Source organism: Lampris incognitus, chromosome 3, assembly GCF_029633865.1.
Source record: "Lampris incognitus isolate fLamInc1 chromosome 3, fLamInc1.hap2, whole genome shotgun sequence".
Classification (NCBI taxonomy): Eukaryota; Metazoa; Chordata; class Actinopteri; order Lampriformes; family Lampridae; genus Lampris; species Lampris incognitus.
This window is the reverse complement of record NC_079213.1, coordinates 1,022,659-1,044,480: the sequence shown is the minus strand read 5'-3', so window position 1 is coordinate 1,044,480 and position 21,822 is coordinate 1,022,659. Positions and strand designations below refer to the sequence as shown.

Sequence of the window (21,822 nt, the reverse complement as noted above, 5' to 3'; positions counted from 1 at the left end):
ATTTTATGCAACACCCCGGACAGAATGTTTTCAACAAAAGTTCTTCAGATCACATAACAGTACACAATGTGCAGTGAAATTAAAAGTGGCAGTGTGCAACCCGCAGCAATATGCAATAGATAAGATAAAGTTGGAAAAATTGCAAACAAAAAAATCTGAAGAACACTATATACACACATTGAAAGGTAACTAAATGTTTGGGTCAAACAAACTAGCCACTCTAAAGTTCTGGTTGTCGCCAACCTCATCCATGAACAGGGTCATGTCTTCCTTTGATTTAAAAGTGAAAAAAATGGGGCCCTAATTTCCTCTTCCGCATCTATTAGTGACTTCCTCTGCATGGAGGAGGAAGATGCTTGGATGGCATTCAGAGCATCTTCCGCTTCCATGTAGAGTAACTGTGGAAACAAGACTCTGCTTCTCATCCAGTCCACACCTGCCAGGATGTTTTTTGACGATTTTGCTGTCCTTTGTTTAAAGGACAAAAAAAGCAAAAACAATCAACATTTTTACAATTTGAGGAAAACTCAAAATCACCCAATAACTCTTTGTACTGTGTACATCAATACAAATGTTTCCTGTGCATACCTCAAGACTCTGTGGTGGCGAGGACCCAACAGCTGCTTCTCCATCCCTTAAATGTAGAATAAGCACAATAGGATATACTGCATCAAAATTGCCCCCAGAACCACAAACAAATAAACAGTGTGTAACTGACTCTGTTACTGTGGTTTCAATTCAATTTGACAACAATAGTAGTGCAGTTTTTTGTACAGCTTACATGGAAATATAAATGAAGGCAACATTTCACTTTTTCTAATGTTGGGGTCAATTTAGGAAAAGTCATTAAATTTCAAGTTGAAAAAATATCATTTAGGGGATTTTTCTCTGCTGTTGAACACAGTGGCGGGTCATTTTGACCCGAACACGACTTAATAGAAACGAGAACGGCAGTCCTCTTGACACCACAGTACAATTGTGTTGTTGCTAGCTAGCTATGGTGCTTCAGTCACACAGTCGACGAACGCACATGCGGTAGCTAGCTAAGTGGAAGAACGCACATGCGGTAGCTAGCTAAGTGGACGAACGCACATGCGGTAGCTAGCCAAGTGGACGAACGCACATGCGGTAGCTAGCTAAGTGGACGAACGCACATGCGGTAGCTAGCCAAGTGGACGAACGCTTGTGGTAGCTAGCTAAGTGGACGAACACACATGCGGTAGCTAGCTAAGTGGACGAACGCTAGTGGTGTCACGGATCACCGTTGGTCCGTGTTCCGAACGGAACGGTCTCCAAGGAACAGGACGCCTATGTTCCGCGGATCGCAATGATTTGGTTTATACGCACACCAAAAAACATTTTGTTCACGCGAATGGAGCTTGCAAACGACGGCGCGTGCAGTGTTTTACGCAGAGCCCTAGCAGGAGAGAGTTGCGTCAATGAGGGGTCAGAACGCGAGAGGGTCACGTGGTTCATGTAGCCGCCGAATAGTTCCAAACGAAGCTTGGCGGGGCATTTAAATGAACTGCTTAGCCGCCATTTCTGGTAACTGCTAACCAATATTTTCAGATTTTTACATTTACATATACATACATGTAGATATATTCCAACGTGACACATATTCTGTGCGTGCTGTTTGGAACTATCCGGGGCTCCCCTGATCCGCCATTGCTGTTAACTAATTGGCTCATTGACGTCTACGGAGGTGACGTAACTCTGTCTAGGGCTCTGGGTTTACCCTGAAGCGCAGTGATTGGTGCGCAATGATGTGCAAAAAAACTTATTTTCACGTCAAAGGAGAGCGCGTGCAGTGAAGCTCAATGATTGTTTGATTATGTGGAGAGCTAAATCAATTGGCCCTTTCCCGTTTAGTTCCTGCCCACTCTTAAAGGAACAGAGGTCTTTGGTGAATGTCTCTGTAATGTGTATCACCACACCACGCTGTTATATCCCCTCGCGCACCCACTTCACTAAAGAGATCACTTTAATTTAACTATTGAGTATCAAATGTGTGATTTAATTCCATTTAAACATAATTGGACACTTCGAATGTTATTTGGTAAGAGCTCTTTTTATTGGGCAAAAGTTCATTGCTTTCCGTTTTCTTTTTTTTCCTCTGTTCTAAAATTTCTTCCGTTCCGTGACTCAAAACCCACGGAAAGTTCCGAACTATGAGTTTGTTCCGTTGCACCCCTAACAAACGCACATGTGGTAGCTAGCCGAGTCGACAAACGCACATGTGATAGCTAGCCGAGTCGACAAACGCACATGTGATAGCTAGCCGAGTCGACAAACGCACATGTGATAGCTAGCCGAGTCGACAAACGCACATGTGATAGCTAGCCAAGTCGACAAACGCACATGTGGTAGCTAGCCAAGTCGACAAACGCACATGTGGTAGCTAGCCAAGTCGACAAACGCACATGTGATAGCTAGCCAAGTCGACAAACGCACATGTGGTAGCTAGCCAAGTCGACAAACGCACATGTGGTAGCTAGCCAAGTCGACAAACGCACATGTGATAGCTAGCCAAGTCGACAAACGCACATGTGATAGCTAGCCAAGTCGAGAAACGCACATATGGTAGCTAGCTAAGTCGACAAACGCACATGTAGTAGCTAGCCAAGTCGACAAACGCACATGTGGTAGCTAGCTAAGTCGACAAACGCACATGTGGAAGTCGGTTTATCCTAAATCACCATTATGCACAGCGGATGATATTCTCAAGAAAATAACATTTGCGAACCACTGCTGTAACGCTCTACATTCCTGTACAAAGAAGGCTATTGGACTGGGCACACATGCCCCAAACTAGCTAACATTTCAACTTGTACAAATTTGTGTCACGATCGTGTGAAAGTAAAGGTCGACTTACCTTCATATTTGACTTCCCGTCTGAAATGAGACTCTATATGACGCTCGACAGAATTATCTGTTTGTGGCTTACTGCAGAACGGGCATTCGCATTTCTCAAACTTCTTATAATATTCTGGCAAAGACTTGCCTTTCTGGATTGAAAGGTGCATGGCAGCAACATCACAACACTAGTGGACCCAATCCTGTAGTGAGACTTTCTAAAGCAGTGTGAGGGCAGCGCTACTGCAGTCTGTAACCTTCTCGCGAGATACTAAACTCATTATACGAGAACTGTCATGGCTCTGCGGTCTGCAGACACACGTGCCCTTCTCGCTTCTGGCTTCTCGGACTGCCAAGAAGCAAGCCGGTGTGTGTGTGTGCGCGCGCTCGCGTTCAATATGCAGATGTGGAGAGGCGGGATTATAGTTTGGGATGTCAATCATTTTGTCATAACCATTTTTTCAGATACAATAAATCTCATGTTGCAACAAAAGTTCAGTCTCCCTGCCTGTCTATTTTCTTTCTGCAAGACTTTCTCCAAAATTACTCAGAAAGAACCAAGCACTGTAAAGATGAACAATAAAATTTTTATTATTAATAGTAATGTTTTAAATTAAATTTGACAAAAGCTCACTAAAAAAAGTGTTCCTCCTGTGTTGTGTACATTAAATCCAGTAGGTAGTAAAACGCTGCAGCAGTGCATTCAACCAAAGGACACAATTCAACATTATGTACAAATAAAATCCACCAGTAAATGTCACAGATATACAGCGCAAGTTCACACCAAGCGTTGACTCTCAGCCTCTCACTTTTCCTCAGTTTCTTTGTGGACCTAACGAGCCGAAAGGCTAACGGCAGAGCAGGCTAACCGCAGAGCAGGCTAACTAGCTGACGGGCTAACCGCAGAGCAGGCTAATCGCAGAGCATGCTAACTAGCTGACGGGCTAACCGCAGAGCAGGCTAACGGCAGAGCAGGCTAACCGCAGAGCAGGCTAACTAGCTGACGGGCTAACCGCAGAGCAGGCTAACAGCAGAGCAGGCTAACCGCAGAGCAGGCTAACTAGCTGACGGGCTAACCGCAGAGCAGGCTAACCGCAGAGCAGGCTAATCGCAGAGCATGCTAACTAGCTGACGGGCTAACCGCAGAGCAGGCTACCCGCAGAGCAGGCTAACTAGCTGACGGGCTAACCGCAGAGCAGGCTAACGGCAGAGCAGGCTAACGGCAGAGCAGGCTAACTAGCTGACGGCCTAACCGCAGAGCAGGCTAACCGCAGAGCAGGCTAACGGCAGAGCAGGCTAACCGCAGAGCAGGCTAACCGCAGAGCAGGCTAACGGCAGAGCAGGCTAACCGCAGAGCAGGCTAACGGCAGAGCAGGCTAACTAGCTGACGGGCTAACTAGCTGAGAGGCATAATGAATGTGGTGTGAAATCTTCTGTGGTCCAGAGCCAGTCCCTCCCTCTCATTCAGAACAAGTGAAACCTCTTTCACTTCAGATGAACAGGAAGAGCTCGACAGACTTCCTTTATTTTATATAAATGATGTCAGGTATCCTGGCAACAGCACCAGCTCGTTGAGCTCGTTTAGCTAGCCCAGCTGGAGTGACGTTCTTTTCGCCCTTCTCTCCTCGTTGTTTTTCATGTTGGTTGCTTTGCTTCATTCTGCTTGTCTGTCCACTTGCCAGTTTTCCTGTCTCTTTCAGTATTGACTGTTGCAGGTCGCTCGTAGCTAGCTTTTGTAAAGGAATGCACTTTGGCAGTCAACCAAATGCCCTAGGTTTGTAGTAAAATCACGATTAATAATAATAATAATAATAATAATAATAATAAGAGTAGTCTGAGGTACCAACATGAAAAGAACCATTCTCTTTATGAGTGTAAAAAAAAACACACTAATACCAATCCTAATGCTCAAGTTAGCAGCTAGTCTGAGCATCATCACAATGAATTCACTTCTGCTAGCTATTTGCTAGTAGTTGGATGGCGGCTAGTGTTAGCTTCACCACAGATAAACATCAGTGCTGCTAGCTGAATGCTAGCGTTGGTTGACTACTGTTAGCTTAGCCCTACTGGCAGGCTAGGGTCCATGGAGGAACAACACCTAGAAACAATAACCTGCTTCTAGGCAAAACCTCGGTCTCTAGGCAACAAGGAGCAACAGTTGGCTGATATGTCTCTGTACATTGTGCAGCCATGTTGTCCCACACACACACACACACACACACACACACACACACACACACACACATTATTGTATAGTGTATTTAAAAGCTGATTAACAGTTCATTTCATTGAACTCTGGGATCATTACTGATTTTCATTTTCCATAACTTTTCCAGAACCAGGCCACAGGAAGTGCTGGTCTGATGTTCAGCCTGATATCGGATGACTACCTGCAGCATTCCTATTGGTGCATTGGCGGGGAGTAGAGGTTTCACCATGGCAACTCACCAGCTACTTAGCAACAACCAAGGAACAGGCCTGTGTTAGTGTGTGTATTTCTGGGTCGGACAACATGGCGGCGATTAAACAAAGGCACATAGTATCAATGGTCAGCGCTAAAAAAAAACATAAAACAACATCAATTAATCAAACACACACACACACACACACACACACACACACACACACACACACACAAAGAAAATCAGCCGTGTCCCGCCCCCTCAATCCTTCATTAGTTCCTGTTTCCTGTCCAAGGGGCGGGGCTTCCCCTGAGCTGGGCAGAGCAGTTTAACACACACACACCCGTACACACACACACACACACACACACACACAGGCGGTCTGAGCATCATATTAACTGGTTTTCAACCCTGCATGCGCGCTGTACATGTTTGCAGAGAAGGTGTGTGTGCGTGCATGAGTGTGTTTGTGTGGTCATCATGGCTGTGAGAGGGAACAAGCTCTGAAGAAACTATTAAGTTCTAAAATCTCCCCCAAATAAAATGCAGTTACAAACACACTCTCACACACAGACACACACGTGCAGAAACATACAAACTGCTACATGAGTCCTGGTTTACACGCAGGCATATAAAACCCTCTGAGCTTCAAGTACATCACAGTTCCGTGATAGAGTACAGGTCGTCTGGATGAAGAACGTTAGTACATCACAGTTCCGTGATAGAGTACAGGTCGTCTGGATGAAGAACGTTAGTACATCACAGTTCCGTGATAGAGTACAGGTCGTCTGCATGAAGAACGTTAGTACATCACAGTTCCGTGATAGAGTACAGGTCGTCTGGATGAAGAACGTTAGTACATCACAGTTCCGTGATAGAGTACATGTCGTCTGGATGAAGAACGTTAGTACATCACAGTTCCGTGATAGAGTACATGTCGTCTGGATGAAGAACGTTAGTACATCACAGTTCCGTGATAGAGTACATGTCGTCTGGATGAAAAACGTTAGTACATCACAGTTCCGTGATAGAGTACATGTCGTCTGGATGAAGAACGTTAGTACATCACAGTTCCGTGATAGAGTACATGTCGTCTGGATGAAGAACGTTAGTACATCACAGTTCCGTGATAGAGTACATGTCGTCTGGATGAAGAACGTTAGTACATCACAGTTCCGTGATAGAGTACATGTCGTCTGGATGAAGAACGTTAGTACATCACAGTTCCGTGATAGAGTACATGTCGTCTGGATGAAGAACGTTAGTACATCACAGTTCCGTGATAGAGTACATGTCGTCTGGATGAAGAACGTTAGTACATCACAGTTCCGTGATAGAGTACAGGTCGTCTGGATGAAGAACGTTAGTACATCACAGTTCCGTGATAAGAGTACATGTCGTCTGGATGAAGAACGTTAGTACATCACAGTTCCGTGATAGAGTACATGTCGTCTGGATGAAGAACGTTAGTACATCACAGTTCCGTGATAGAGTACATGTCGTCTGGATGAAGAACGTTAGTACATCACAGTTCCGTGATAGAGTACAGGTCGTCTGGATGAAGAACGTTAGTACATCACAGTTCCGTGATAGAGTACAGGTCGTCTGGATGAAGAACGTTAGTACATCACAGTTCCGTGATAGAGTACAGGTCGTCTGGATGAAGAACGTTAGTACATCACAGTTCCGTGATAGAGTACAGGTCGTCTGGATGAAGAACGTTAGTACATCACATTTCCGTGATAGAGTACATGTCGTCTGGATGAAGAACGTTAGTACATCACAGTTCCGTGATAGAGTACAGGTCGTCTGGATGAAGAACGTTAGTACATCAAAGTTCCGTGATAGAGTACAGGTCGTCTGGATGAAGAACGTTAGTACATCACAGTTCCGTGATAGAGTACAGGTCGTCTGGATGAAGAACGTTAGTACATCACAGTTCCGTGATAGAGTACAGGTCGTCTGGATGAAGAACGTTAGTACATCACAGTTCCGTGATAGAGTACAGGTCGTCTGGATGAAGAACGTTAGTACATCACAGTTCCGTGATAGAGTACATGTCGTCTGGATGAAGAACGTTAGTACATCACAGTTCCGTGATAGAGTACAGGTCGTCTGGATGAAGAACGTTAGTACATCACAGTTCCGTGATAGAGTACATGTCGTCTGGATGAAGAACGTTAGTACATCACATTTCCGTGATAGAGTACATGTCGTCTGGATGAAGAACGTTAGTACATCACAGTTCCGTGATAGAGTACAGGTCATCTGGATGAAGAACGTTAGTACATCACAGTTCCGTGATAGAGTACAGGTCGTCTGGATGAAGAACGTTAGTACATCACAGTTCCGTGATAGAGTACAGGTCGTCTGGATGAAGAACGTTAGTACATCACAGTTCCGTGATAGAGTACATGTCGTCTGGATGAAGAACGTTAGTACATCACAGTTCCGTGATAGAGTACAGGTCGTCTGGATGAAAAACGTTAGTACATCACAGTTCCGTGATAGAGTACAGGTCGTCTGGATGAAGAACGTTAGTACATCACAGTTCCGTGATAGAGTACAGGTCGTCTGGATGAAGAACGTTAGTACATCACAGTTCCGTGATAGAGTACAGGTCGTCTGGATGAAGAACGTTAGTACATCACAGTTGCGTGATAGAGTACAGGTCGTCTGGATGAAGAACGTTAGTACATCACAGTTCCGTGATAGAGTACATGTCGTCTGTATAAAGAACGTTAGTATATCACAGTTCCGTGATAGAGTACTGTTATGTATGGGATTTATGTACTATTCCTTTAAGAGCTGTGACGTAGTTGTCTAGACTGGAATGTACCGGGAGTTATGGGTAGAAGAACCTGTCATGTATGGAACTGCAAGGTGACAAGTAAAGTTCATCATTGATTCAATTCGGAGTCTGATTTAATTCAGGTGCTAATGCATGTTTATGATTAGCCTTAGACTCAACAATGGCGACGAGGACAACAGTAATTAGTTAAATCTGTGAATGAGTTAGAGAATTCGCGGAGATATGGAGAACAATTTCCATTCCTCGGTTCCCAAGTTTGACTGCTACAGTGACCCTGGGACGCTAGGTCCACGATGGTCAAGATGGCTGACCGCGTTCGAGTTATTCGCGGACGGGAAAGGTTTGATTATAGACAAAGATACGTCAGACTTCAACAAACAACGGAGAAGAGCGATGCTACTTCATCACGCTGGTACAGATGTCCAGGATATTTTCTGCACGCTCAACGACACGGGAGATGCTACCGACTACGCCACGGTGGTGAAAGTGCTTAACGATTACTTGTCCCACAAGTCAACACAGCATTTGCGAGGCAGACATCCTACAAGCTGACGCAGAACACCGGCGAGACAGTGCAGCAATTTGCCACGAGATTGAGGCATGCGGGTAAGGACTGTGCGTTCGCCAACCACAGAGACAATCAGATAAGAGACGCCATTCTCAGTAAATGTACGTCCGATTACGTACGAAGAAAACTCCTAGAGGAGGGTGAAGTGCTCACATTGCAGAAGACGCTAGAAATAGCAAGTAAATGTGAACAGATAGAGCTGCAAATGTCCGCCATGAATTCAACAAGTGCGCCAGACAACAAGGAGGCGGGGACTGTGCATCACGTTTCAGAAAAAGGGAGAAAACAGAAGAGCAGAAATGATGATAAAGAAGGCAAATCAGACAAAGTGTGTTACAGATGCGGACATGGTGACCATTTTGCTGAAGACTCTAATTGTCCAGCCCGAGGTCAGACCTGTAGAAAATGTGAAGGGAAAGATCATTACGCTAAAATGTGTAAAAGCAAGGGGGGTAACCAAAAGAAGACGGTGAATTGTGTAGAAGAGCAGCAAGGTTATGCTTTCACAGTAAGAAATGACAGTTGCACAGAGAGAATTACATTCTCTGTAGGCAATGTAAATCTGAACATGCTTATAGACTCAGGAGCATCTAGCAACATTGTAGATGAGAAAACATGGGAAATGCTAAAGGCAAATAAGATAGACTGTGAGTCCAGAATACCACAGACGGAACGGAAACTGTATGCCTATTCATCCAGTGAGCCATTACCTGTAAAGGGCATTTTTACATGCCAGGTGGGGATAGGTGAGCGTACTACGCAGGCTGAGTTTATAGTGATAAAGGGCCAAGGTGAGCCGCTGTTGGGGAAAGAGACAGCAATGAAGCTAAGGGTGTTGAAAATAGGAGCAAACATAGCAGCAGTGAGGGACATGCAGGTTATGCTGAAACAGCAATACAAAGGGCTGTTTGAAGGAGTAGGTAAACTGAATACCAAGCAGGTTAGTTCATATGTAGATGAGACAGTCAAGCCCATTGCCCAACCCCTTAGATGAGTGCCGTTCAATCTGAGAGCACCAGTGGAAGCGAAAATTAAGGAGCTTCTAGACATGGACATTATAGAGAGGGTGGACGGTGCCACACCATGGGTCAACCCAGTAGTCATAGTACCAAAAGCGAACAACGACATCAGGCTCTGCTTGGACATGAGACAAGCGAACACCGCAATAATACAGGGTAGGTACACAATCCCCACAGTCGACGAGCTACTGCAAGGACTGAACGGGTCAGTGGTCTACAGTAAACTGGACCTCAAATGGGGGTACCACCAACTGGAGTTAGATCAGAAATCAAGAGACATTACCATGTTCGCTATCCACAATGGCACCTACAGGTACAAGAGACTGATCTTCGGAGTATCCTCCGCTAGTGAGCAATATCAACATGAGATTGGGACAGCCTTGTCAGGCATTGAGGGGGTCGAGAATATCTCGGATGAAATCATTGTGCACGGCCCAAACCAGGAGATTCATGATGAGAGACTGCATGCTGTCCTCCAAAGGCTACAGGGGTGTGGTCTTACTCTCAACACAGAGAAGTGCCAGTTTAACATGGACCAGCTGGTATTCATGGGGATTCTGCTGTCCCAGAGGGGCATTGGTCCAACAGTTGAAAGTCAGGGCTGTAGTAGAGGCCAGGGAGCCCGAGACGGCGTCTGAGGTGTGTAGTTTTCTAGGCTTAGTGAGCTACAGCAGTAGGTTTATACCTCAGTTTGCGACGATCTCCGAGCCGCTCTGCCAGCTGACAAAGAAAGAAGCGACGTTTGACTTTGGACCTGAGCAAAAGGAAGCATTCCAAACACTGAAGGAGGCCCTCGCCAAGGCAGGGACGCTCGCTTACTTTGACAAGGACACTCCCACAAAAGTCATCACCGACGCAGGACCAGTTGGCATAGGCACTGTTCTTGTCCAGGAACAAAAAGGAGAAATGACACCAGTCTGTTATGTGAGCCGCAGCTTAACAGATTGCGAATGAAGATACTCGCAGACAGAGCGCGAGGCTCTAGCATTAGTATGGGCTTGCGAGAGACTTCATCCATATGTGTACGGCAGAAAGTTTGATTTGGTCACGGACAATAAACCACTTGAGGCGATTTATAGCCCACGATCCAAGCCCTGCACCGCATTGAGCGGTGGGTGCTGAGGCTCCAGCCGTATGACTTTAAGGTTGTTCACATCCCGGGGAGGGAAAACATAGCTGATCCACTGTCGCGCCTGTTAGGGAAGACAGCGATGGAGGAAACACACGAACACAAGTCAGATGAATACGTCAGATTTGTGGTGGTGAGTGCGATGCCGAATGCACTTACTACAAGAGAGGTGGAAGAGACCTCCGCGGAAGATGATGAGCTGAGAGAGGTGAGGAAGGCCATAGAGACTGGGCGTTTTAACGAATGTAAAGAATACGCTCCTATAGCAAGTGAACTGTGTGTGATAGGATATCTAGTCCTGAGGGGAACACGCATTGTATTACCTCACTCACTCCACGCTAGGGCGCTAGCTCTTGCTCATGAAGGACACCTAGGAATAGTAGGTACAAAACAACATCTTAGAACTAAAGTGTGGTGGCCTGGTGTGGACAGGGCTGCTGAAAAGCATTGTCGATCGTGTCATGGTTGCCAAATAGTAGGCCGACCCGACAGACCAGAACCGCTGAGACCGACAACACTTCCAGACGGGCCATAGCAGGATGTGGCTGCCAACCTACTAGGTCCACTGCCTTCTGGACACTCAATACTTGTAGTGGTAGACTACTACAGTCGGTATTATGAATATGATGTGCTCAAGTCAACGACCACAGAGAAAGTGATGGACAGCTTAGAAGAGATTTACAGCCGCCATGGACTACCACTTACCTGTCGAACAGACTGTGTCCACAGTTTATAGCAAAAGAGTTCCAGACCTTCTGCAGGGCAAATGGAATCGGACATGTCAAGACAACCCCAAAATGGGCACAAGCGAATGGTGAGGTCGAGCGACAGAATGCTTCCCTCATGAAGCGCATTCGTATTACACAATCTGATGGACTTGGCTGGAAACGCGAGCTGCGCAAGTATGTCAGAGTCTACAGAACTATCGAACACTCAACAACAGGCAGGAGTCCAGCTGAGCTTCTGTTCGGACGCAAAATGAGAGGAAAACTGCCAGACCTTGCTACAACACAGAATGACCAGGAGACACGTGATCGTGATGCAGAACAGAAAGGAAAATCCAAGATATACACAAACGAGCATCGCAAAGCAAAACCGTCTGAAATCAAGGTCTGAGACCAAGTCCTCCTAAAGCAAGACAAGGTGGACAAATTCACAACTCCGTTCAACAAAGTACCACACACTATCATAAAGTAAGACAGGAAACAGTGTGATTGTTCAGTCTCCAGCAGGGGCAAGGTATCCGAGGAACACCACCTGTGTGAAGAAGTACTTACATGAAAATCCTCAGTCACAGGATGGTGCACACCTGCAAAGCACCGAGCATGTCAGTCCTACTCGAGAGACTGAGTCAGAAACAGACCATACAGAATCTGTGAAAGGCCAACTGACCACTCCTACGGTCAGACCCAAGAGACAAACCAAGCCGCCTGATAGACTTGATTTGTAGGCCTAAGTGATAAAGAAACGGTTTGTGTTGGTATGATTTGTTGAAAAGAATAATGTTCAGTTTATTCTGAGAATGTTGTATTGGTGAGAATAACAATGTACTTACCATTGACCTGATCCAACTGTGATACACTGTATGTTATGCAGGATGTTGTGTAAGGAGAAACTAGTTGTTTAGTTCTGATAAACAATTGGGGACTAGTTTTTGTCCAAGAAAAGGGGGGATGTTATGTATGTGATTTATGTACTGTTCCTTTAAGAGCTGTGACGTAATTGTCTAGACTGGAATGTACCGGGAGTTATGGGTAGAAGAACCTGTCATGTATGGAACTGCAAGGTCACAAGTAAAGTTCATCATTGATTTAATTCGGAGTCTGATTTAATTCAGGTGCTAATACATGTTTATGATTAGCCTTAGACTCAACAAGTACATGTCGTCTGGATGAAGAACGTTAGTACATCACAGTTCAGTGATAGAGTACATGTCGTCTGGATGAAGAATGTTAGTACATCACAGTTCCGTGATAGAGTACATGTCGTCTGGATGAAGAACGTTAGTACATCACAGTTCCGTGATAGAGTACATGTCATCTGGATGAAGAACGTTAGTACATCACAGTTCCGTGATAGAGTACATGTCGTCTGGATGAAGAACGTTAGTATATCACAGTTCCGTGATAGAGTACATGTCGTCTGGATGAAGAACGTTAGTACATCGCAGTTCCGTGATAGAGTACATGTGTTTGGATGAAGAATGTTAGTACATCACAGTTCCGTGATAGAGTACATGTCGTCTGGATGAAGAACGTTAGTACATCACAGTTCCGTGATAGAGTACATGTGTTTGGATGAAGAACGTTAGTACATCACAGTTCCATGATAGAGTACATGTCGTCTGGATGAAGAATGTTAGTACATCACAGTTCAGTGATAGAGTACATGTCGTCTGGATGAAGAATGTTAGTACATCACAGTTCCGTGATAGAGTACATGTCGTCTGGATGAAGAATGTTTGTAAAAAGCACCTTAGGTCTTCATATTCCTCACCTGCCTGTCGCTTCAGCCTCAGCTGCTGCCCCTCCTGTCTTCATGGCCCTGTGCTACAGCAGTCCACCACTACACCTCCTCCCTCTGGCAACACAGACTACAGCTGGGAGTTCCCACAGCACACAACTTTCCAGAAGAAACAGTAAAGGTTGACAAAGATAAAAAAAAGCACCACAATGGATATATGTCATGACAGCCTGCAACACAACATGCTGCGAGCTGACCATGTGTTAGCTTCACATCCATGGCATGTTACCTTCATGGTAACAGCGAATTTGACGTTGATCCCTTTTTTGGCGGGATACCTCGCCTCACACACAGACCCCACCTCCTCACTGCAAGGTGGCCAATCAGTCTTTTTTTTAATCAGCATTTCTTTTTCCATCATCCAGTAGAGTGTGGTCACAAGTTATAATAACTAACTATTAAATACCTTTAGCTTCCACCTCCTCCTAACCTCCAGCTAGTATCCTGTACTTTACAGTACTGTCCACAGGGAGCTATACACCTGTATAGTTCAAAATCTCTCTGTATATGACTGACTCTTGTGCTGTCAGTAGCATTTATAGCTATACTTTGTGTATGGTCAGTCAACAACTGTAGTCTATGTGTACAATCAGTCTGTGTTATATAGATTCTTATAAATACATGTAATTGGAGGGTAAAGTGTAGGGATATTTTAGGCACTGTTGGACTGTCCATGAGATACCAAATCTGACAGCTATTATTATGATTATTATCATTTCTTATCAAGATCTTTACCTGTCAAATAATTCATGTAAACTGTTGTGAAGACCTACCTCCTTCCACCTTCTGATACACACCTCTTCCTACCCGACTGTCCTTAGGCTTGCACAGCCATCTTGGATCTTGTCAAATCAACTCAATTGGCTATGAGATATAAGTTTGGAAAGGATCCATTGAGAATCGATTGACCCCAGCAGCTGGAAACCAGATCAGTAAGTAAACTATGTGGAGTTTTCAAATGATGACAACCAGTGAGCAGCATCACCATTGTTGTCATTTTCCAGATACAGTGTGCTGACTGATTGTCATCTAAGCCCTCCATGGTTTGCCGAGGCCGACCCTAACCCAAACAGAGTCCTATTGAGGCTTGCCAGACCACAATGAGCAAAGCAAACTTTGCTGACTGGCTGTGCGAGGCTAATGTCTGCTAACCTCACCTCAAAACCTTTCCTTCTCACCTTACTTCTAAACCTCTTCTCCTTGCTTATCCACTTAAATGTTAGTCTTCCTTTGGCAGCCATGATGCGTCCCTACTACTTAGCATTTTGTTTCATTAAAGATAGAATGAGTAGGATTTGTCGGTTGCAGTTTGTAAACACAACATTCAAAGCTGGCCCCTCCCCCCCGCTCAATGACACCAGAAGGACACGCCCCCTGACCACAGTTAACAGAACATATCCTAGTGTACAGGCCAACTCCGCATCGCTCTTCACCCCTATCCGCTCCTTCAGCACTTGCCAGCGGGTGAAAGCCAACCCCAGATTCACTCTCATTTTGGAACGAGCTTTGTCCGCTTGGCATTTCGCCTCGCTATATTTTCATCTTTTTGGCGCTGGTCCTTCATTGTCGTAGCTTCCTCTTGGATGCGTGCTTACGATCTCAATCCGGCACCTGGTTGCTATGTTTTTATAACGCCCAGAAACGTCCCGTACACAACAAAATAAGAAAATACAGCAGCGGACAGAGTCTCTGCGGATACAGACATATGTCTAGTGGGCCATGAGTGATGACTGAAGGATTGTTTTTGTTTGAATCCATACACTGATTTGTAGGAAAATCCTACTCATTCTACCTTTAAGTTTGGGACACAAAATTGTGAAGGTGAAACCAACCCTAAACTTCATTAAAATACTTAACACCATACAGTAAACTTGAAAACATCAGATCCCTTCCAGATCTCAACATTTCATAAACTATCAGGCTAAGACTGGCTCCTGTACTTGGTGAGGCTGTCTGGCACAAAGCTAACAGGCTACAGCTAATAATCGAACTGCTAACCATCTGCATAGAAAATAATCCAATATCTATGGCTAGATGGCCAACAACGGCCCAGCTGATGGTTAGCTATTTAACCATCAACCAACATCAATAACTTGGCAACCCAATTTAACCAACTACCCCAACTGGCAAAATACCTATTAGCCAACTTTTAGACATAGCAAAAGCAGCTTTGCGCCTATATGGCAACACCTACCTTTCTAAGTTACCCAGATAAATGTTTACATTAACACAACAAACATTTAGCCAGCTAGAATGTTTTTGTTTTTTTGTTTTTTTATAGAAGTAAGCCAGCTACTAGGATGTTTCATAAAGGTTCACCAGCCAACAGGTTGGTGGTTCTGTGCTAAATCCATGAAAGCATTGTTCCCTTCGTCAGCACCATGTTTATCTCTGTCAGTGGTGTGTGTGCGTGTGTGTGTGTGTGTGTGTGTTGTAGCTACAGAGTGGTTTGTGGCTCTGGATTGTCTGAACAGTCCAACAGGCAGATTAAAGGTCATTCAGTTGAGTCACTGCCTCATCAGTTCAGGTGTAATTTGAACCACAGAGGTGGGACATACATCTGGCCATTCTGGGTCATCTCATCAAATTCAAACAATAAAAAAATCACTGGCTTTTTTTTCTTTTCTTTTTTTAAAGCTGGGGCTGGCAAGTTTACATCATCTGAGGCTAGAACCAGGTTAGGTCAAACCACTTGTTGGTCATTCTGGAAGGGTCTAAAAGCAACCCAAATGACAAAATGGTTTTTCTTCAGCCATTTATAATCACCAACATAACAGGTGAGCTAACCAGTCGGCAATTTAAAAGAAGTTAGCATTCTGAACACACCCAAACAATGCTAGCTCCAGATGTGTTCTGGGCTAGCTAGTCTGGACTCTCTAAATGCCCCTGTGTGTTTAAATGACAAATGGAAGCCAACTCTCAGCTAACCAACTTGGGCAGAACTGTCCGGGGTTGGATGTTCCCATTAGCGTCTGTGATGGCTGCTAGGTTAGTCCTGCTCTTAGAGGACGAAGAAGTGGAGGAGGAGGGGGGTATCTTGGAGATGGAGGTGATGGCTCCATCTGTGGTGCTCCTTTTAGAGGAGGAGGTCTTCTCAGCCAAAGGGGTGCCCATGGGTGGTTTGGGAAGTCGTCTGCGTAACCAGGCGTGCCGCAAGGCTTGGCTGGGGGTCATCCTGAGCACTGGATCCCACTCCAGGCACTGCTTAAGGAAGTCTAGGAATAACGGATCATCACAGCCCTTTAGTGCCGTGCTCCAGTCCTTGCTAGCCGGTGGCCCACGAACCTTGCCCCGCCGCGAGCGCCCACTATTCAGGACCACAGAGCCATCAGGTAGGGTGCTAATGGTACAGTATCGTGGGTATCCTTTAGACGACACAAAGTTCTTGGCTCTCTTGGATGCATCCAGAAGCTTCTGACTGGGCATGCCCAGTAACTCGATAATGCAAGCAAGCTGGTCTGCCTCATCTTCACCTGGCAACAGTGGGTAGCCAGTCAGCAGCTCTGCGAGGATGCAACCCAGAGACCACATGTCAATAGGCATCCCGTATCTAGAGCCTGGAGAGGAGAAAGAGAGGGAAGATTAGAGGAGAAGGATAGGAGAGGACAGCCATAAATAGGTGTATAATTATGTCATGTTTCTTAGTCTTATGTTTCTTAGTCTGAAGAATATTCTGACATTTGATTTGGACCTTCTCCCACCTCTGTGTTGGGCCGGTACATGATTTATGACACAAAATCAACAAACATTGGCCTAATTCTGCAAAAGCAAACTCGTATTTTGAATAAAATGGGGAAAAAAATCTATATTGGCTACAACAGATGTATCATTACTCTAAGCTAAACAGAACTAGAAACATCTTTAACAGTTCCTTTATCAATATTTACTGCCCTGGTTGTGAGGTTTTATCAGGATATTTGATTCATAATAAGTAAGAGTCTAATTTTGTCCCTGGTAGTTCTCAATTGAACCTCCTGCCTGGATTAAAAACTAGCCAGAAAATCAGATCCAGCAGATTTCACATGCCATGTGAAGACCATGTCCAGGGCGTTACCTAACCTAGCCTAAAGGCTCTCCTAGAAGAAGAAGAAAGAAAGAAAGCCACTTTATTTTATCATTGTATTCTTACAATGAATTGTATTTTTACATCGAATGTGTCTTCTGCATTTAACCCATCCTATTGTATAGGAGCAGTGGGCAGCTGCAGCACCCAGGGACCAACTCCAGTTCTTCTTTCCATTGCCTTGCTCAGGGGCACAGACAGATTAGATTAGATTAGATTAGATTAGATTAGATTAGATTAGATTAGATTAGATTAGCCACACAGCCAAGGCTAGTGGAATTTGTTTTAGGTACACATTAAACTCTACAGCACAATACATACATGGACAACAACAGACACTCTACATATTAACACAAACATTACAGTCACACAATAGCAGAAACGAACACATTACGTATAACAATTAGGTGAATGGTAGTATGCATGCCAGTGGTGTGTGAAGAGGGACTATAGGGAGGAATTCAGAGTCCTGATGGCTAGGGGGGAAAAAACTGTTTGTGAAGTGCTGAGTCTTAGTGGACAGTGACCTGTAGCACCTCCCTGAGGGAAGCAGCTGGAAGAGGTGGTGAGCAGGATGTGAAGGGTCAAAGATGATCTTTGCTTGCTTTACAGTCCAGTGAGTATGTAGAGATTCAACTGAGGGGAGTGGGTTGCCTATGATTTTGGATGCCTCGTTGACAATCGGCTGCAGTTTTTTCCATGTTTGACTGCCCGTGCCATCGTACCATACTGTAATACTGTAATACTATAATACTGTAATACTCATCAGTTCTCATCTCATCTACAGTCGCTTTTCCGGGGTCGGGTCGCGGTGGCAGCAAGCTAAGTAGGGCACTCCAGATGTCCCTCTCCCCAGCAACACCCTCCAGCTCCTCCTGGGGGATCCCAAGGCGTTCCCAGGCCAGACTGGACACGTAGTCCCTCCAGTGCATTCTGGGTCTACCCTGGGGTCTCCTCCCTGTTGGCCGTGCCCGGTAAACCTCCAAAGGAAGGCGCCCAGGAGGCATCCTAATCAGATGCCCGAACCATCTCAACTGGCTCCTTTCGATGCAAGGAGCAGCTGCTATACTCCAAGCTCCCTCCGGATGTCTGAGCTCCTCACCCTATCTCTAAGGCTGAGCCCAGACACCCTACGGAGGAAACTCATTTTAGCCGCTTGTATCCGTGATCTCACCCTTTTGGTCACTACCCAAAGCTCATGACCATAGGTGAGGGTTGGAACAAAGACTGACTGGTAAATTCAGAGCTTTGCCTCCTGGCTCAGCTCGTTCTTCGCCACAATGGTCCGGTACTGTAATACTGTAATACTATAATACTTTAATACTGTAATAGAAGATGTTATGATGACTCAGTAATGGCTGAGTAAAACAGAACAAGCAGTTGATGTTTGATCCGGTATTTTTTAAGCTGCCTAATAAAGCCAAGTCATTGCTGAGCTTTCACAATAATGTGTTCAGTGTTAATTTTCCACTTCAGGTTGGTGCTGATGTATGTTCCAAGCAATATAAAAGAGTCAGTGGTGGTGATGGGGTCTCCATTCATTTGTATGGGTGTTTTGTGATTCGGCATGCATCGGAAGTCAATAATGAGTTCTTGGGTTTTGGCTGTATTAAGCAGAAAGTTGTTGTTTGTGCACCAAGTGACAGCTTGGTCTACTTCACTTCAGTGCGGTACTGGGTTTCATCATTGATGGAGATGAGGCCTACAACGGTTGTGTCGCCTGCATATTTTATTATTTTAACAGAATTATCCATGGATGTAAAGTGGGTGGTGTAAAGTGAAAAGAGCCAGGGGTAGAGAACACATCCCTGAGGAGCACCTGTACTGAGGGTAGGTTAGGTTATTAACCTTCACCCTCTGTGGCCTGTTCCACAGGAAGCTCTGAATCCAGTGACATATGGCTGGGTCAATGTTCATATCCCAGAGTATGGTAAAGAGTTTGGGTTGGTTGGTATAGAGCTTGGATTGATGGAGTTGAAGGCGGAACTAAAGTCTATGAACAGGATGGATGCATAGGTGTTTGGTGATTCCAGGTGTTGCAGGGCATGGTGCAGGGCTATGCTAACTGCATCCTCAACAGACCAGTTGGCCTGATAGGCAAAGTGATATAGGTCCATCATTGGGGAGGTGCAAGATTTCAAATGTGACAAAATGATGCGCTCAAATGCTTTCATGGCCACAGATGTTAGGGCAACTGGTCTGAAGTCATTGAGGCAGGTGATCTTTGAGGACTTTGGCACAGGAATGATGGTAGAGAGTTGGAAGCACTGTGGGGCAGTACATTGGCTTAGAGAGATGTTAAATGTGGGGGAAAATATTGGGGCCAGTTGTGCTGCACAGTGGCTCAACAAAGCAGGACTGATGCCGTCTGGCCCTGCTGCTTTCCTAGTGTTCAGCTTCTTGAATGTAGCTCTCACCTCATCCTCCTGGATACAGAATGGTGGCATTGGAGAAGGAGTAGGAGGGATGGCTGGTGGACTAGGTTTTTCAAACTTGCATCAAACTTGTTTAATTTATCTGGGAGGTTATGGTCATTATCTGGAGGGGAGCAGGGGTGTTTTTTGTAATCTGTAATTTCCTTAAGTTTTTTCCATATTGCTCTGGAGTTACTGGAAGAGAATTGTTGTTCGAGTTTTGTTGTGTAGCTGGACTTTGCTTTTCTTATTGCAGCACACAACTTATACTTGGCTGCTCTGTACTGATCCCAGTTTCTGTTTTTGTACGCCCAGTTCTTTTCTTTGTGTAGGAGGTGTAATTCTTTGGAGAAACAGGGTTTTTTATTGCCATACAATGTCACTGTTTTTGTAGGGATGCACATCTCCCCGCAGAACTTGATGTATGACATCACCGTGTCAGTGAGTTCATCGAGGGAGTTGCAAGCTGCACTAACTATATTCCAATTCGTGCATTCAAAGCACCCTCGAAGTGTTTCAATGGCATCCAAGGACCAGGACCTGACAGATTTGGAGGTTTTCTTGATGGATTTAAGGTTTTGTCTGTATTTTGGGATGAGGAGTAACACGGCGTGGTTGGACTTCCCCAGTGGAGCCCTCGGGAATGCACGCTAAGCATTCGAAATTGAGATGTAGCAGTGATCCAATGTTTTGTTTTCTCTGCTATGGCAAGTGACTTGTTGCTCAAAGTTAGGGAGTTCAAGGGACAGGTTCATATGGTTGAAATCACCTAACACGATGACAGACGTGTCAGGGTTGGAGTTTTCAAAATAGGAAATATGTTGTGAGAGTTCGCTAATGGCTGTGTTAGCATTAGCTTGTGGTGGGATGTAAACACAACTAATACAGTTGAAGTGAATTCTGTGGGAAGGTAATGTGGTCTGCATTTCAAACTGATGAATTCAAGATCATAAGAGCAGTAGCGACAGTTTGTTGAGATGTTACAGCAGACAAAATACCTCCGCCTTTTCACTTGTGAGATAGTTTGACTGACCTGTCGGCTCTGAAGATAGTGAAGCCAGGAGTTGTTACCACTTGATCAGGGACCGATTAATCCAGCCATGCAGTCTCTGTAGTCTCTGTCATTTTGTGTTAATGACAAAAGTTCATCCATTTTATTTTTGAGGGATCGCACGTTGGACAGGATCGGTGCCGGTAGTGGGGGCCGATAGGGCCGTCTCCTGAACCTGGAGAGCACCCCTGTTCTCAGTCTCCCTGTGCTAGGTGTATTTCCCCAGGGTGCCGATCCAGTGTTGTTTACAACCAGTATATCCTCTGGAGTGTTGGCAGATAGTCCCCAATTGCCAAATGTAGTCCTCCTGATGTACAGCAACTCCTCATGGTTGTATTTCCAAAGATATGATGCTTTTCTGACACAGACCATTGACAAAAGTGCAAGACACAGCAGCAGAGCAGGAACCAGGGCAAGCCTCATGGCGGTCATCTTATACATTTTAGCATATCAGGGCAGGGCTATTAACCCTAATATGCATGTCTTTTTGATGGTGGGAGGAAACAGGAGCACCTGGAGGAAACCCACACAGACATGGGGAGAACATGCAAACTCCCCACAGAAAGGACCTGGGATGGCCTGGGGTTCAAACCCAGTACCTTCTTGCTGTGAGGCAGCAGCACTAGCCACTGGGCCACCGTGCCGTCCACACATGCATGTAATTAATCTGAGCCAATGTGGCTCCATAAGGTTATTTGCAGTGAAATTCTCTCTAACAAGGAGGCGAATGGAGCAGCATTTGCTGTGCTGATCAGGATTCAGTGTCCTGCTCAAAGACACTTCAGCAGGATAAACATTGATGAACCTTGACTTTAAAGACTACTGTTCTACTGAAGCCCCATCCACATTATTACAGCTGAACTGAAGCCCTGCCCCCCTGTAGACCATCTTACCCAGAATGACCTCTGGTGCTCGGTAAAACCTGGATTGGATGTAGGTATAAACTCTTTGATGTTCATAACAACTGGATCCAAAATCTATTACC

The 21,822-nt window shown here is 45.2% G+C and overlaps 1 protein-coding gene across 1 annotated transcript in view; it reads right to left on the bottom strand.

Annotated features, from left to right (window-relative positions):
• Window positions 1-15,988: 15,988 nt before the first annotated feature.
• Window positions 15,989-21,822, bottom strand: part of dyrk2 (dual-specificity tyrosine-(Y)-phosphorylation regulated kinase 2) — a 65,664-nt gene continuing 59,830 nt past the window's right edge. The window contains exons 6-7 of the mRNA XM_056277393.1: window positions 21,731-21,821; window positions 15,989-16,866 (exon numbers count right to left, since the gene is read on the bottom strand). Of these exons, the coding sequence (XP_056133368.1) occupies window positions 16,229-16,866; window positions 21,731-21,821 (729 nt within the window). The 3' untranslated portion in view covers window positions 15,989-16,228. The remainder of the gene's footprint in view (window positions 16,867-21,730; window position 21,822) is intronic.